Consider the following 15,413-nt stretch of genomic DNA (forward strand, 5'->3'; position numbering starts at 1 on the left):
CTAATGGGTGTAAACTGTGTAGAAGTGCAGATACTGAAACAAGTAAGGCAAATATGTGTTCACGTGTCAGTTTTACACTACGTCTTACTGTATGTCAGGAAATGAGTCAAAACCGACAGAAATGATCAAGTTTGATCAACTGCGTGATGATATGTTTGATTTTTTCAATTACAGTTTGATGGGAATTAAAAAACTGGGATTACTTGAAGAAATGTAACACACAAGTATGATTACAAATTGGTAAAATTAAATAGATACCATAAATCTGAATATGTACCTTAAAGTGTTGGATAAATGGCTGAAATGTCACCCTCCAAAGTGCTGGTAGCATGAACACAAACCCACTGAGGAAAGATAAATTGAAACCTGACAGCTGGTGTTGATGAAGAGGCACTGGAGTGTGTCTGTTAGGGTTTTGTCAAATAAAAAAAGTCTTGGAACCACTGATGTAGTAAAAATTCCAGGAAATACTCCAGTTTTCCAGAGCCCAAGGTCGTGTCTTAAGATGGCTTGTTTTTTCCAACTAATACTCCAAAAATGCCCATTATAAAATCAGAACAAACAGAAAGCAAGACCACATGCTCACATTTGAGGAGCTGAAAGCAGAATTTGTTTTTTAATACTTCTGTTTGCGTTGTGCATTTTCTGACTATTCGCTGGATACGCCCGAAGCCCTTTAACGCTGGTCTCTGCCCCCAGAGGCCACAACGGCATCAGACAAAAGTTGTTGGGTTCGGAGATTGTACTTTGCATAACTTCATGCTTACTATTGTAAAGCTAGAACTCGGTGGTGTGTGTGCTCTTACTGACTTTGCAAGTGTGTGTTTTGTGTATGTTTGTGGGTGCGTGTGTGTTTGATTATCTTGCGGACACAGTAAACTACATCTTCCCAGAAAGCTGCCAGCCCTTAACGAAGGCGAGAGCCTGGTTAGTCCAGTGCTACAGCTGGGACCCAGAGGAACTAGATTTGTTGGGTAGGAACCAAACATAGCATCCTCCCCCCTTGCTCCTCCCCCTTTTGTACCTCTTCCCAAGGAAACAACATGACTGAAGCTGATTCATGCTGATGGATGTGATTATTTTACCCATCTCTGTTGACTTCTTTTAGGATATAGCATTACTCTTATATGGTTGCCATGTAGTTTTGGGAAGAAATCAATGCCATGGTGATGATTCATTTTGAAGGGAGGACAACTGCTTAATACAGACTTGTGTTCACAGTTAGTTGGATGATGGGTCCACCGCAGCAAAGTGGATTTGTTTAGGCTCCGGGGAGTAACACTCCAGAGAGATCATTTTTACATTTGAGATTTTAAAATTCTTCCTAAAACTACACAGTATAACTTAAAATCCATTACAGTTACTTTCTAGCCACTTTCACTTAGAGACCATTGTATTTTTGATTTCGGAGGCTTTCAGTGGGCTTCTGATGTCGCTGAAAGTAAACATTTTGATTGGCTGCTTGGACTGGACTGCGCTTGTTGGGCATGAGCCTTTTCCTCCTCAAGCCGAGCATCATCCTGCTTCCCATAACCGCTGTTACTTTACTTCACCTTCGAGATCAGTTTTATGTCATCCCACAGTGTTTTTTGTGTAATTACTTTTGAGATCCACTGGTGGAAAGAGTTTGGTGCTGATAACTGAGCAGTGTGAAAACGTGTTTATTCAATGAAATACATCAAATTTCAGCACTGTGAAACTTCAGCTCAACTGAGAAAGGTTCGTTCTTTATGCTTTCGTGGGTTTGAGACCAAGTTTGTCACCTTACAATACTGATTATATGGGAACTGCTTGTCACTTACGCCTTTACTTTACTGAATTTGCTCAGCACCAGAAACATTTTACAAACGAACCCAGCAGCTTTGTGTTCTCATGATTACAGCGGTGGCGAGAGGTGGGGGATTCAACACAATTTACACTGAGAGGGAGCCAAGATGTTTTGGGTTTTCGCAGTCAGTGAAGTGACTGTCAAGTGCTTTGACGTGGATAACTTCCACATTACTTGTTTGAGTATGACACTTTGGGGGTGACCAAAAATAACATTGATGTACCACTTCAGATTCTTTGTGGAGCAGAGCTAGCTTAAGTTAGCTAACATTAATTTAACGCAGCAGAAGTTTCTTGCTAGTTTATGATTTAAATAACCATAAGCCCGTTTTTTTCTTGTGATCAGAAGAATGTCATCATTTAACAAAAACAGGAAGCACAACACTATAAAACTTGGGAATTTGGCAAAGAAACATAAGGGAGTTAACAAGCTAGTGAGAGTTAAGCATGCATGGTGGTGGTTCCCAAACGGTCCTGAAATCATTCGGGCTGTAGTGGCTCATGCTAAGCCCTTTGTTAGCAAGACACAATTGAAACATGAGGGGTTAATGGAAATTTGTGAAAGTTGAATGGTGCATAGTCTTCTGACTGTTGGAGCAGATGATAACAGCACAGAAGAGTTCAAAAGGTATTATAAAAGATATTTTTCTGTTCGAACACTCTATAAGTTTGTTGAAAGAGTAAGATTAAGATTTTAACCAGTTCTACCTAAAGCACTTAAATCCTTTATCCTTTAAGTGAGGTAAAGTCACGACTGCTTGTCTACATCCGTCTACAACCTGGTTCATCCATAACATCAGCAGAAAATAGTCAATAGTGTGTTCATGTAGGATCTCTCACATCGTTATATTTTAGCGGATTTTACGAGATAACCAATAAATATAGTTCCTCTGATACCACCACAGTGGGTATTTTAGTCTGTCTACTCTGAGTGAAAACAGTCCTCATGCTAGAGTTAACGTTCATCCTTCTGTCTTGTGTTGCTTTCATGTCTTGTTTGAATAAGGGCTGTGCAGCTTTCTTCTCCCACCCCTCACTCCATTCTATGTGTCCTGCCAAGTCATGCCAAGCTATGACATACACTCTGAATGTCCCATCAAACTGCGGCACGGCAACAGCTGTCATTACTAAGCAGCACTGTCATCGTTCACACCTGTGCAGTTTGTTTGTGAGACCACCTGCAGAGTTCCTTATTCATATTTCACTTTATTTGTAATGAATTAAAACCAACTTTAATGCATCAGTCCCTTATAAGCTTAAAGACAAACTTTTACCAAGTCTAGGTCAACTTTAAAGATAAATGTTAGAATTAAGTTCTGGTTTAACTGCTACCTGTCATTTTGGTCTCAAATGAAATAAAGTATGATTAATTAAACCATATTTCCATGACATGTACCTAACTAGGCCTGTGATAGTGGAGATCCCGCACTTTGGCTCAATGCGAGGCCAGGAGAGAGAGCTGATCCTACTGCGCAGCGAGAACGGAGAAACCTGGAAGGAGCATCTGTACGACTACAAGACTGACGACCTCAATCAGCTCCTCAGCGGGATGGATGAAGGTGAAGCTCACATCAAATTAAGACCACTGCAGTAGTGTCATACTTCTTAGCTGAGCTGCTGATTTATGTGTTTTCTCTCCCTGTAGAACTGGACAGTCCTGAGGAGCTTGAGAGGAAGAGAATCTGCCGTATCATCACCAAGGACTTCCCACAGTACTTTGCTGTCGTGTCTCGAATCAGGCAGGAGACCCATCAGATGGGACCAGAGGGTGGGACTCTGTGCAGCCGAAGTGTCCCATTGGTTCAGGCTTCTTTCCCTGAGGGGGCATTAACCAAAAAGATAAAAGTTGGACTACAGGTGAGATGTCTGATATTTTTATTTATCTGTCCCACCTTAGAGATGAGATAAACATATACATGTAGGTTCACTAACCTACACAGTAGTGAAACACACCTCTTCCTCTTCCTCTTCTTCTCCCAGGCCCAGCCGGTACCTGATGAGACTGTAAAGAAAATCCTGGGTAACCGAGCAACCTTCAGCCCCATCGTTACCGTGGAGCCCAGAAGAAGGAAGTTCCACAAGCCCATCACCATGACGATCCCAGTCCCACCCCTCTCAGGGGAGGGGCTTACCAATGGCTACAAGGGAGACTGTACTCCATGTCTCCGCCTCCTCTGTAGCATTACAGGTGTGTACGTGTATGTGGTCATACCTTTATGCACCTGTCTTTGTGAGGACCAGTTTGAGTTTAAGATAATGTTCAGGATGTTTGATGGTTCCTGTGCCATTGTCTAACAGGTGGGACGTCTCCAGCACAGTGGGAAGATATCACTGGCACAACTCCTCTCACCTTCATCAATGACTGTGTCTCCTTTACCACCAACGTTTCTGCTCGGTGAGACACACACACACACACACACTTCTTTTTAGGAAGAGACACGTGTCTGTGTCTGTTGTATTTCTGTCTGTGTCTGAACTGTTCATGTTTTTATGTGCCACTTGTGCAGATTCTGGTTAGCAGACTGCCATCAGATCCCAGAGACGGTGGGCTTGGCTACGCAGCTGTACAGGGAGCTGATCTGTGTGCCCTACATGGCCAAGTTTGTGGTGTTTGCTAAGATGAATGACCCAGTGGAGTCCAGATTGAGGTGCTTCTGTATGACAGACGACAAGGTGGATAAGACCCTGGAGCAGCAGGAGAACTTTGAGGAGGTGGCCAGGAGCAAAGACATAGAGGTAAATAATAATAGGTTGGTTGTTATCTGTTCTAATCTTGTAAATAACAAAAAAAGAGTGTACTTTAGGGACTTTGAAGCATTATCCAAAATTAATTTTTAATCAACCCCATTTTAGGATATTAATCTAGGCCAAAGCTGCAGTGCTCTGAATATAATCTTGCGACCCAAGCGCTGAAAGAAACAGAAAAAGATTTTGTTAGTATTTGTGCTCATGCCAGTTTGTTGGTTACAAGCAGGGTTTGAGCTGTGGGCTACCTCTAGACCTTATCATGAATAACACTAACATTGTAACAGTGACTGATGCATTTTGTTGTTGAACATGACCGATGTTCTCACGTTTTTTTATATGCTCTCTCAGGTTCTGGAGGGCAGGCCCATCTATGTGGATTGCTATGGAAACTTGTCTCCTCTGACCAAAGCTGGTCAGCAGTTAGTTCTCAACTTCTACGCCTTCAAGGAGAACCGTTTGCCCTTCTGTGTCAAGGTACTTCATACACTCTGTTGTCAGCATCACCTAACACGCCTATAATTCAACACCACAAAAAAACTATTGAAAGTTACTAAAATTAGAGCAAGGTATAAGAATGTACAAGACATAAAACTGGGGGAAATCAGCAGTACCCAGTACCCCTTTCTTGCTGTTAGAATACTGTGGCAAGCCATGATTGTTTTAGTTCCGTTCCCCTTTGCTGCCCTACTTCCCACACTGGTTTTCAATACACTGATCCCAGTCCACTGAGCATAACCTAGTACCCTTTTCCTAGCACCTCATGTCATTGATCGTCCCATTAACGCCATGTTGTCTATAATCAATCCTCTTGCATCATTTGGTGCTCTGTTATTATGAAAACGATCCTTCCTGCGTGTGAACTAGATCGAACACCAGTTTACTGCCAGCATAACTAATTAGAACTACAGTAGCAGAGCACTATGTGTTAAACAGTATGTACATTCAGGGGTGTTCCATTAGTCATCATACCATAGGATGCATACTCAAACACAGGAAATAATTATTTTGGGCTGAAACCACTAGTACTCAAATGTTCATTTCAATCGTTTGTTGGTCAAAATCTTGATATTGATTAGAGAAAGATGACACAGTGCTATGGTCAAAGTGTATTTACTTAACGTAAATCATAAGCATTGTTACTGACTTTCTCATTAACACAAGGGTCGTGATTATCTGAGGTGAGCAGACTAGAAATATCTCCCACTGTCAAGTAGTATCTAAGGTTCGTCCTGTTTAGTAGTGGACAACATTTGCGTGTATTGCACTGACATACATGGTCACCTTTAACTACATCATTACTTACAACCATCTTAAAAAGGAACAAAGTATGTAAAGAAGCACTGTCCCGTCTACAGGTGAGAGATCCCAGCCAGGAGCCCTGCGGTCGCCTTACGTTCCTCAAAGAGTGTAAGATCACTAAAGGCCTCCCACAAACCGCCGTGTGTAACCTGAATATCACACTTCCTGCAGTGAAAAAGGTAAGGTAGCGTAAACTCATCGTTCTCTGTTGTCACCTCCATAACCATAATCATGGTTAGGGTAGTTCCGGCCCCAATTACACTGAAAGATGAAAGACAGAGAAAGACTTTGGCCAAACTGCCGCCACTGTGTCTTTTATCTGTTTAAAGCTTCTCTTTTACATGTATCGGTTATCTTTGCTGTGGGTTCTCTCCATTGGCTGTTTCATTTTGTTCCTATCTACCTTTTGATTTGGATGACTTGCTTTTGGCTGAGGGCTTTTGTGCAAAAGGCTTTTTTGATTGTCAGGCTGGCTTTTTATGGCTTGAGTTCATTTTCTGCTTTTGCTCCTGTGTGTTGGCGCTTTGTGCTTTTATTTTTTTGGTGTTTGTTTAGTCTTTTTTTTTTCATTTCCTTAAGTGGCTTCTCTTCTGCGTTTGAGCTTCGGTCTATCACTCCTTTTTCACACCCTGATGTTTCTTTTCCCCCCCTGCTTTCCATTATGTTACTCCCCCTGTTTCTGCAATGCATCTTGGGAACCAGGAAATGGAGTCAGATGCCGAGGATGAGGTAAACCACACCCTCCCCATCATGTGCTGTCCTCTGCGCTAGATCTATAGCGGCCCTGCTCTGCTCATCATAGCCCTATTCTTTCCGCTTCTTTAAGGCCCAAAGCTACATTTAGCTGCTCAGTTTTGCATGATATACTGTAGAAATGAAAAGCCATTTGTTTATGTCCAATCCTAATCCCGTCTACTTGTATATGATACAAGTGGCATTGGAGTTGTAATGTGCTGACATTGTCCTAAAGTTAAGATAAGTAACATTACCTTGAATTTAATTATTTATACTTTTTTAGTACTTATACATTAGAGTTTGTAGCCTTATTATGACTAACTTAAACTCATTTGATTAGCTTGGCATAGTAACACTTACTAAGTAGTGCTAACAGTACTTATAAAATAGAAGATTGAAGTGCAGTGAATACTCTTAAAGGAGAATTTGCTGCTCTATTGTAGGCTTTGTTTTTATCCTAATACCAACTAATGCAGACTATTGGGTTTGCTTTAATTTGACATTTTAAGGTCCAAATGTTGCTCATTTGGCAGCACTTCATACTCTGTAGGGGGACCTAGAACTGATGTGTTGTTTGCTATTGTTGCAGACTGAAAAGCCAGAGCGACGTCATACCTTTGCATCCCTAGCCTTACGTAAGCGCTACAGCTATCTGGCCGAGCCTGCACTGAGTGAGTTTGACATTTTCACTAACAAACCCTTGATGAAGTTAATAATGCCAGTTATCGTGGATAAGTTAGTTTTTTGACAAATTAACCTGTAAAATGCGTGATCAATATGTAGATCGATGTGACTTAATGTAATCAATGCATATTTCTCATCCTACATAACATGCACTGTTCACATGCTTGTTTACAACATGGTACATATTTTTGCATGGGTCAGTGAGTGGTTTTTAAGTTTTTGTGCTGTGCTTGCCCACATTGTGAGTTGTACTCCTTCTGGGTTTGTTTGGTTGATTTCCACTGCTGAGTTTTCGAAGTCCAAATGCATCATGCAACATTTTTCTTTGACTTACCAACACGATGTTATGGGCATTGGGAAGGTCAAAGTAAAATCACGTATTTCTCATTTGTCCTCTCTGAATTTAAAGCTCTTTTTGGCTTTGTGATGGTGAAGCAGCTTCTTGTGAGACAAAAATGCATGTTAGGAGGTCTTGAGTTTGGTTTTCGTTCAGGAGTTTGTTGTCAGTTTTTCACACTCTCTGCTTGTTACCAGTTCTTAGAGATCATTCTTGCATGACAAAATGGGCCAAAGCTTAAGTCTTGGAAAACACATTTTGTCGTATTTTGTTTGTTATATAGTAAAAGGAAAAGGAGAACTTCTGCAGCCCTCGGCTCTATTGTACTATAGTTGTACCATAGTAGTTATTGTCTTTGGGGAATCATCATTACATAATTTTTGGACCAAACAGATAAAAGGCACTTTAAAAAGCGGACTGAAATTAGAGTAAGAATCCATATGTGATTTTAGAACATCTGAAGTCCAAAGAGAGAAGCTGATTTTGTGTTAATCCTGGTGCATTTGTCTTGCCATTTTCTGTCGTCAGATTTTGTCTTTGCCATAGTCTTTGGACATTTACTTTGCTGCTGTATGTGCTTCATTCAGTTTATTCATTATGTTGTTGCTGTTGTTGTTTGAGTCATCTCCCCTGTTGTGCTGAATCACACAGGATCACAACCTTTTTTCATAATTCCATCTTCAGTCAATATTCAATTATCTTATCTGGGCACATCATAAAACTGCTTTTTCCCTCCTTGATACCAGGGCTGTGTCACTGACCAACTCTTCCTCCTCTGATCTCTTCTTCTTTCACATTATTTTCTTCCTTTTCCTTCCCCAACATAATTTTGTTTTACTTTTACTGTTCCACATTCTTTTGATTGTTTCTTCCATCCCTTCTTTATCATTATTTTTTACAAATTCCTCTGAAGAAACAGCAGTTGAACGAAGCACAACAGCAAGAACACTGCCTGCTGGTTACCCTCACAAACCTGTCTTTCCAACCAGACCTTACCCACCATGGTCGACTGCTCCTATTACCGTCCCTGGCCAAACAAGGCCCGTCGGAGTGGGGTGTTCCCTCACCTCTACCGATTCACCGGCAGGCTCACCAGCTGCTTCTCCATTGAAAAATACATGGCCCCTCTCCTCCCCATCACCTGCATGCCCTGCAACTATCAAAACCACCCTTGGAGCTCCACCACCAGCACCTTCCATCTCGTCCCCAGTTAAATCAGTTAGCGACATAGTATCCTCATCCCCTTGCAGGTCTTACAGGACTATGCCTTCACCCATCAAAACTGTTGCCCAACTGGGTCAGTACCCTGTCCAGGGGTCCACCAGCCTTGTGTCCTCTGGAAGCCCAAGTAAACCTGCCACAGATCCAGCTTCCATCAAAAGCCTTGCTTCAGCATACACGTCAACTTCTCCACTTCACTCAATACCCAATGGCTCTGTACCAGAGAGGCCATCAGCCCATATTACTGCTCCAGCATCACCAAAGACACCTTACAACATGTACAATGCTAACCTGCCTTTTAAAACTGTCCTTGGGCCCACAGTTGCAACAGATACGGGGGCACTTAACCTGTCTTCTGTTAAAAGCATCTCCAGCCTGTCCTCTTTGAAAACCTCTGTAGATTCAACGCTGTCATCCAGAGGAGGGAGGTCATCCCTTTCGTCTCTCTCCTCAACCGGGCAGACAACCATTGCTTCCTCAGAAATGATGAATGGATCAGTTACGCCTATTAAATATCCATCTTCCTCCTCCACACCATCCTCCCCTTCTTTTCGCCAACTCTCAGAAAGAAGTAGCAGCCTTCAGGAGAGGATCCAGGCCACCACCCAGGCAGCAACCTCTGGTGTCAGTGCAGCCATAAATGAAGCTATAGACTCACATTCTGTGTCTGGCTATGGCTCTCTTAGATCACTGTCCTCCTCGCGTAGGTCTGCAACAGCAAGCTCTGCTTACGGTTCTCTGAGATCTGTAGCTGCCACCTCCAGCTCGGCAGTTTTATCTAATACCATGACTATACCTGTGTATTCCTTAGTCAACGTCATTCCAGAGACCCCAGTCAAACCAGGGCCAGGGTCTCTCAAAATGGCACTGCCTGATTCTCCTCGTGCCTCATCCTCCCCTTCTTCCTCTTTGTCTTCCTGTGTTACAGCATCGAAAATAAAGTCGCAACTGAAATCCCCTCCTTTTATCACACCGCCCATCATCCACCCAGCTGCAGCTTCCAGTCAAGAGATACTGAAAGATGTAGCAGACATGAAAGAAGATTTGATCAGAATGACAGCTATCCTTCAGACAGACACACAGACAGCAGCTAAAACTGTCCAAACATCACATACTGGCACTCCTAAAGAGAGCAAGTTGGAGGACGAGGAGCCCTTTACTCTCGTGGAGAAAGTGAAAGAAGATTTAGTGAAGGTCAGTGAGATATTACAGAAAGATATCGTGAGTGAAGGTAAGGCCATTGCAGGTAAAGAGAGAGGCTCAGACGATGAATGGGAGGAATTTTCTAAAGATGAGATTGAGGAGGCACAAAGAAGTGCCCTCTCAGATTATTACCCTCCTTTTGATGAAAACACACTCCTACTCAAGCGCCAGTCCATGTCAAGCAAAGACTTAGAATTGGCTAAAGTAGTAGATTTTTTAACAAATGACATTGGTGCCAGCTCTCTTTCCAAAATGGCAGAGTTAAAATGTAGGTATGAGGAGGAGGCAAAAAGCGAAGGGGAAGAGAAACAAAAACGTGTTCTCAAACCATCTATGTCAATACAAGAGCACAAGCTCAAAATGCCTCCACCAGTCTCAGGCATGCTCAGGTCTCCCTCAGAGAAGGACCTAAGCAAACTTGCAGAATCTTATCAGGGGACAGACACTATTTTGGAATCACCCGAAGACCTGTCCCATGAGCAAGATAAGAGTCCCCTGTCAGACAGTGGGTTTGAGACCAGGAGTGAAAAGACACCCTCTGCTCCTCAGAGTGCAGAGAGTACAGGACCGAAGCCTTTGTTCACAGATTCACCCATCCCACCATGTGTAACTGAGACCAGGACTGAAGTGGTCCACATTAGGAGCTATGAGCAGCCTGATGATCCTTGTGAGCCTTTACTCATGGATGAGGCCACATCTGCTATTCCTCCTGTAGAGCCAGATTCAGTTTCAGCAAGCTCTATGAAAGCCTTGCAGATGACAATGCCAGAAGAGGACTCGATGATGAACAAAAGTGTTTGTCTTAAAGAGGAAACTCATATTACTACTACAACCAGAATGGTCTATCACAAGCCCCAACTGACTGATGGCGCAGAGATGATAGAAGAAGGCATGTCGGTTAGAGACATAATGAAAGCTTTCCAGTCAGGCAGGGACCCATCTAAAGAACTGGCAGGCCTCTTTGAACACAAAGCTAGCCAAGATTCTGTCAAAGGCGATGAGCTGACTCCTAGATTTCTTGACAGAGACATTAAGTCTAAACCCAAAGTGGAAAGGATAATTGAGGTTCATATTGAAAAGGGCCATAGTACAGCAGAGCCAACTGAGGTTATTATCAGGGAAACCAAGAAACACCCTGAGCTTTACGTCTACAAAGGGGACCACGGAATTAAAGAACTTACTGATTATGACGAGACCCAACAGGAAGAGGAGGAGCTTACGGCTGAAGAATCCCTGCCCTCTTTTCTAGAAACATCTCGCGTTAACACCCCAGTGTCACAGGAGGAGGACAGTCGTCCGAGTTCTGCCCAGCTGATAGCAGATGATTCTTATAAAGCCCTGAAACTGCTGAGCCAGCATTCCATAGAATACTGTGATGACGAGCTGTCAGAACTCAGAGGCGAGTCATATAGGTTTGCTGAGAAAATGCTGCTCTCAGAGAAACTTGATGTGTCATCGACTCATTCTGACACAGAGGATTCAGCAGCGGTGACTGGCAAAAACCGCCACCTAATTTCTGAGGAGAGTGGTAACCGTGGCACTGAGAGTGTGAGTCTGCAGCATGGTAGCCCCAAAAGAGAGTTTGTTTCTAAGTCATCAAAAGACGGGTCCCCTAAATCTGGCAAATTCTTGCACAGGGATGAACCATCTCAGTTTGATAAAGTGACAGTGCTTCATTACTCCACCGAGCAGGGTAGCCCCAAACATGCTGTTTGGATGCGATTTACAGAGGATAAACATGACAGGAGCCGGGATAAGCTCCTTTATGAGGATAGGGTGGATCAAACTGTAAAGGAAGCTGAGGAAAAACTCAGTGAGGTATCACAGTTCTTCCGTGACAAAACAGAGAAGCTCAATGATGAGCTGCAGTCCCCTGAGAAAAAGCCTGTGAAACGAGAACCAAAAGAACCCAGGTCCTGGCCTGGCTCAGCCTGCAGCAGTCCCGAGAAAACACAGCAGAAATCTAAAGCAGGAGACGAGAGCAGTACTAAAAGCAAACTCAGGGAGCCTTCTGTTGGTAAAATATTTGGCAGTACGACTACAGCTGAAAAGAAAAGTTCAAGCTTACCAAGCAGTCCCCAGAAAAGCATGCCATCTCATATCAATGAGGATAAAATTAAACTACAAACTAAAACCAGCGAGTCTGAACCCTCTTCTCCCTCTCATGTAAAATCAGCATCCAAAGTCAGTGCTGTGAGGATGAAGTTTGAATCTGTAGCTCAAAAACAAAGCCAGTCTAGTCCAACCAAAATTCCTCCTCCAGTGCAGCCAAAACCTTCAATAAAGAAATTACAGGAGAGCAAACTTCCTGTCTACCAGTTTTTTGCAGGATCAAAAGCATCAAAAGTATCGGAAACAACAGAAGGAGTCCCAAAAAAGGATATCGAGAAGGACATATGTGTTTCCACAGACATCAGCAAATCAGCTTTGATATCATCACTGTCTAAAGTCCCAAAACATACAGTAGAAAATTTACCAAACAAAAATATCCCAGAGAACTCATGGCAAAAACAAATTAGTGATACCGAGACTCACAAAGCAACTACTGAAGGAAAAGATGTCCATTCTAGTGCTACTCAGGAACTTAAGGAAAGCAATAAAGGTCAGAAAGGTCAGACATCTCTTGTTCAAGTCACAAAAACTGAGTCTGCTTCTAAAGAAATGAAAGCTGAGGTGTCAACAAAAGGCACAGAGGAGTCACTAAACAAAAACCTTAGAAAAAAGACAGAATCCCAGATTCCTGTAAGATTGTCTTCTACTTTGGATAATGACCTCACGAAGAAACAGACAATAAATAAGCCCTCACAGATACCTACATTATGTAAGAGTGAAATACAGACAAGTCTTGATGAAAATCTGACATTTGAAATTCTAGATAATGCACCCAAAGATTCTAACTCCAATAACCTCCCGAGCCCCAGAGAAACACTAGAGAAAGTCATAACTGCTCCAGCTGCTTCAACAACCAAAGAGAATTTCAAGGGCATTAAAACATTACCTGTCTATGTCGGTGTCCAGGTGGGGAGGCAGGCGGAGAGAGAAGCCAAAGGGACACTGTACACAGTCAAGCAGAAATCAAACTCAGCACTCAGCCCCATAAGCCCTGAGGATGACACACTAGAACAAGTATCTCTCATTGATAGCTCAGGGAAAAGCCCCCTTACACCTGAGACCCCCAGCTCTGAGGAGGTTAGTTATGACCTCACATCCAAGACCCCTGATTGCTTTATGGGATTCATGCCAGGGAAACCCAGCCCCATTATGGAGGTATCTGAAGAGTCAGAGGAAGATGATCAAGGCAAAGTTGTTTTCTCATTTAGAGAGGCCCTACCAGGAAGCAAAGCTAGCGTTCATTCCACCCAAGCAGACCTTGCTAATGCTAATGAGGAAGAAACAAAAGTGAATGATAATGAACTGGAATTAAGTAATAATCTCAACCAGCAAGAAACAACAGACAATGGCAGACATGATGAAATGACAGGGCAGGAGCAGCAAGAAGTCTCAAGAGACAAAGGTATTGCATATATTGAGTTCCCTCCCCCTCCTCCTCTGGACTCTTCAGACATTTCAGACACAGAAAGGAAAGGTTCCTGTGCCTCTTCAGAGACTGAGACAGAAATGATGGAGGTAAACTTACAGGAAGAACATGACAAACATCTACTGACTGAGCCAATTATACGTATCCAACCCCCCACCCCGGTGCTCCCTGGGGCAGATGACAGTCAATCAAATGATGAAGAGGCAGAGGAAGAGGATGATGAGTCAATCTTCCAACCAATTCCTTGTAAGAAATTCACTTTCAAAGTTCCTGAGGAGGCGGAGGAGAAGAAGAAGATGGAGGAGAAGGAAAAGGCGTCTAAATCCAAAAAACATGACAAAAATGGAAACAACAAAGATCCTCATGTTGGGACCAATGGCTCCAATGGTTCAAATGGTTCAAATGGTTCAAATGGTTCTAAAGGTTCTAATGGCAAAGGAGAGGACTATGAATATGAACAAAATGGAAATGATCAGTCAATAACAGACTGTTCATTAGCCACAACAGCTGAATTTTCTCATGATACAGATGCAACAGAGATAGACTCACTAGATGGATATGAACTTCAGGATGAGGACGATGGACTGTGCGAGCAGGCAGATCTACGGTTGTTCGGTCTTCCAGACAGTCGGAGAGACGTGTGGGCAACAGACTCATTTAGGTCTTCTGACCGCTCTTTTCCTCCAACCAAACTGGAAGTTATTGAAGAGGAGAAAACCCCAGAGGAATGTCAGAAAGACACTTTGAAAAAAGACACCCTCTTGAACGGTGACAAACCTGATAGTGTTAGTAAGGATGGGGTTAAAAGTCAGGAACAAAAACACTCAGATAAAGAGGGATTTTCAGACACTTACTTTAGTTATAAGTTGGAAGAGGAGTTTAATTCTCCTTTTAAGACTGTTGCCACTAAGGGGCTGGACTTTGACCCCTGGCCCAGTAGAGGTGGAGAAGAAGAAGTTGTTGACATGGAAGGAACACAAGTCAGCAATGGTGAGCCTAAGCCTTTTGGACTGGCAGTGGATGACCAGTCTCAGGCCACAACACCAGATACTACCCCAGCCCGAACACCAACGGACGATAGCACGCCAACAAGCGAGCCAAACCCATTCCCCTTCCATGAAGGGAAGATGTTTGAGATGACACGCAGTGGTGCGATTGACATGAGCAAGAGGGACATGGTGGAGGAGAGACTCCAGTTTTTTCAGATTGGTGAGCATTACTTCTCAGCCGGCAGGTACAGGGTTAGGGACCCTGAGGTAGATGCTTACTCACAACACAGGGATCATTTTGATACACAGGATCCCACAGATACCTTAACAGGCCTTCAAGTCCCTATTCAAACTACTACAGTCCAGCTAGAAATATCTAATGTGACTGGCAGTTACACCACGTGCAGAGACTCAACTCCCAACACTGAGCCCAAATTCTCCACTTTTAGAACAGGATTCAAATTTTCATCTGAGAGAACCTCCAGTGCTTCAAATAAAAGCTCTGAAGGTAAAATACCAGGCGTCGCTGATGGTTCTAATGACATAACCTCAGGAACAACAGTAGATAGTTCTTATTCTGTCACTTCAAACCATACAGATTATTCTCATTTTAATACATCAGACACGACACAAAACTCTTTGAGTGACAGACCATCAGGCATCACTGATTATTATTCATATCACAGAATTTCTTCAGGTACATCTAAACAGCGGGACCATTTGGACTGGGCCTCAGAAAATCAGAGCACTTATTACCAAAGCACAGATATTTCTTCCGCACTTTCACAACAGATTAGCAATACCCAAACAAGTAGCAGCAATACCTGTAGCA

General features: G+C 42.9%; 1 protein-coding gene across 21 annotated transcripts in view; it reads left to right on the top strand.

Annotated features, from left to right (window-relative positions):
- The window catches only part of LOC124052499 (ankyrin-3-like), a 113,049-nt gene that overhangs the window by 82,146 nt on the left and 15,490 nt on the right, over positions 1-15,413 (top strand). For 16 of the 21 annotated variants that reach the window (XM_046376819.1, XM_046376813.1, XM_046376811.1 and 13 more), the window contains 9 exons: positions 3,232-3,386; positions 3,473-3,684; positions 3,808-4,015; positions 4,126-4,222; positions 4,335-4,563; positions 4,924-5,049; positions 5,931-6,053; positions 6,577-6,603; positions 7,199-7,280. In XM_046376819.1, the coding sequence (XP_046232775.1) occupies positions 3,232-3,386; positions 3,473-3,684; positions 3,808-4,015; positions 4,126-4,222; positions 4,335-4,563; positions 4,924-5,049; positions 5,931-6,053; positions 6,577-6,603; positions 7,199-7,280 (1,259 nt within the window). The remainder of the gene's footprint in view (positions 1-3,231; positions 3,387-3,472; positions 3,685-3,807; positions 4,016-4,125; positions 4,223-4,334; positions 4,564-4,923; positions 5,050-5,930; positions 6,054-6,576; positions 6,604-7,198; positions 7,281-15,413) is intronic. The other 5 variants (XM_046376817.1, XM_046376822.1, XM_046376826.1 and 2 more) reach the window with 1 other exon arrangement.

The sequence above is a fragment of the Scatophagus argus genome, chromosome 21 (assembly GCF_020382885.2).
Source record: "Scatophagus argus isolate fScaArg1 chromosome 21, fScaArg1.pri, whole genome shotgun sequence".
Taxonomy (NCBI): Eukaryota; Metazoa; Chordata; class Actinopteri; family Scatophagidae; genus Scatophagus; species Scatophagus argus.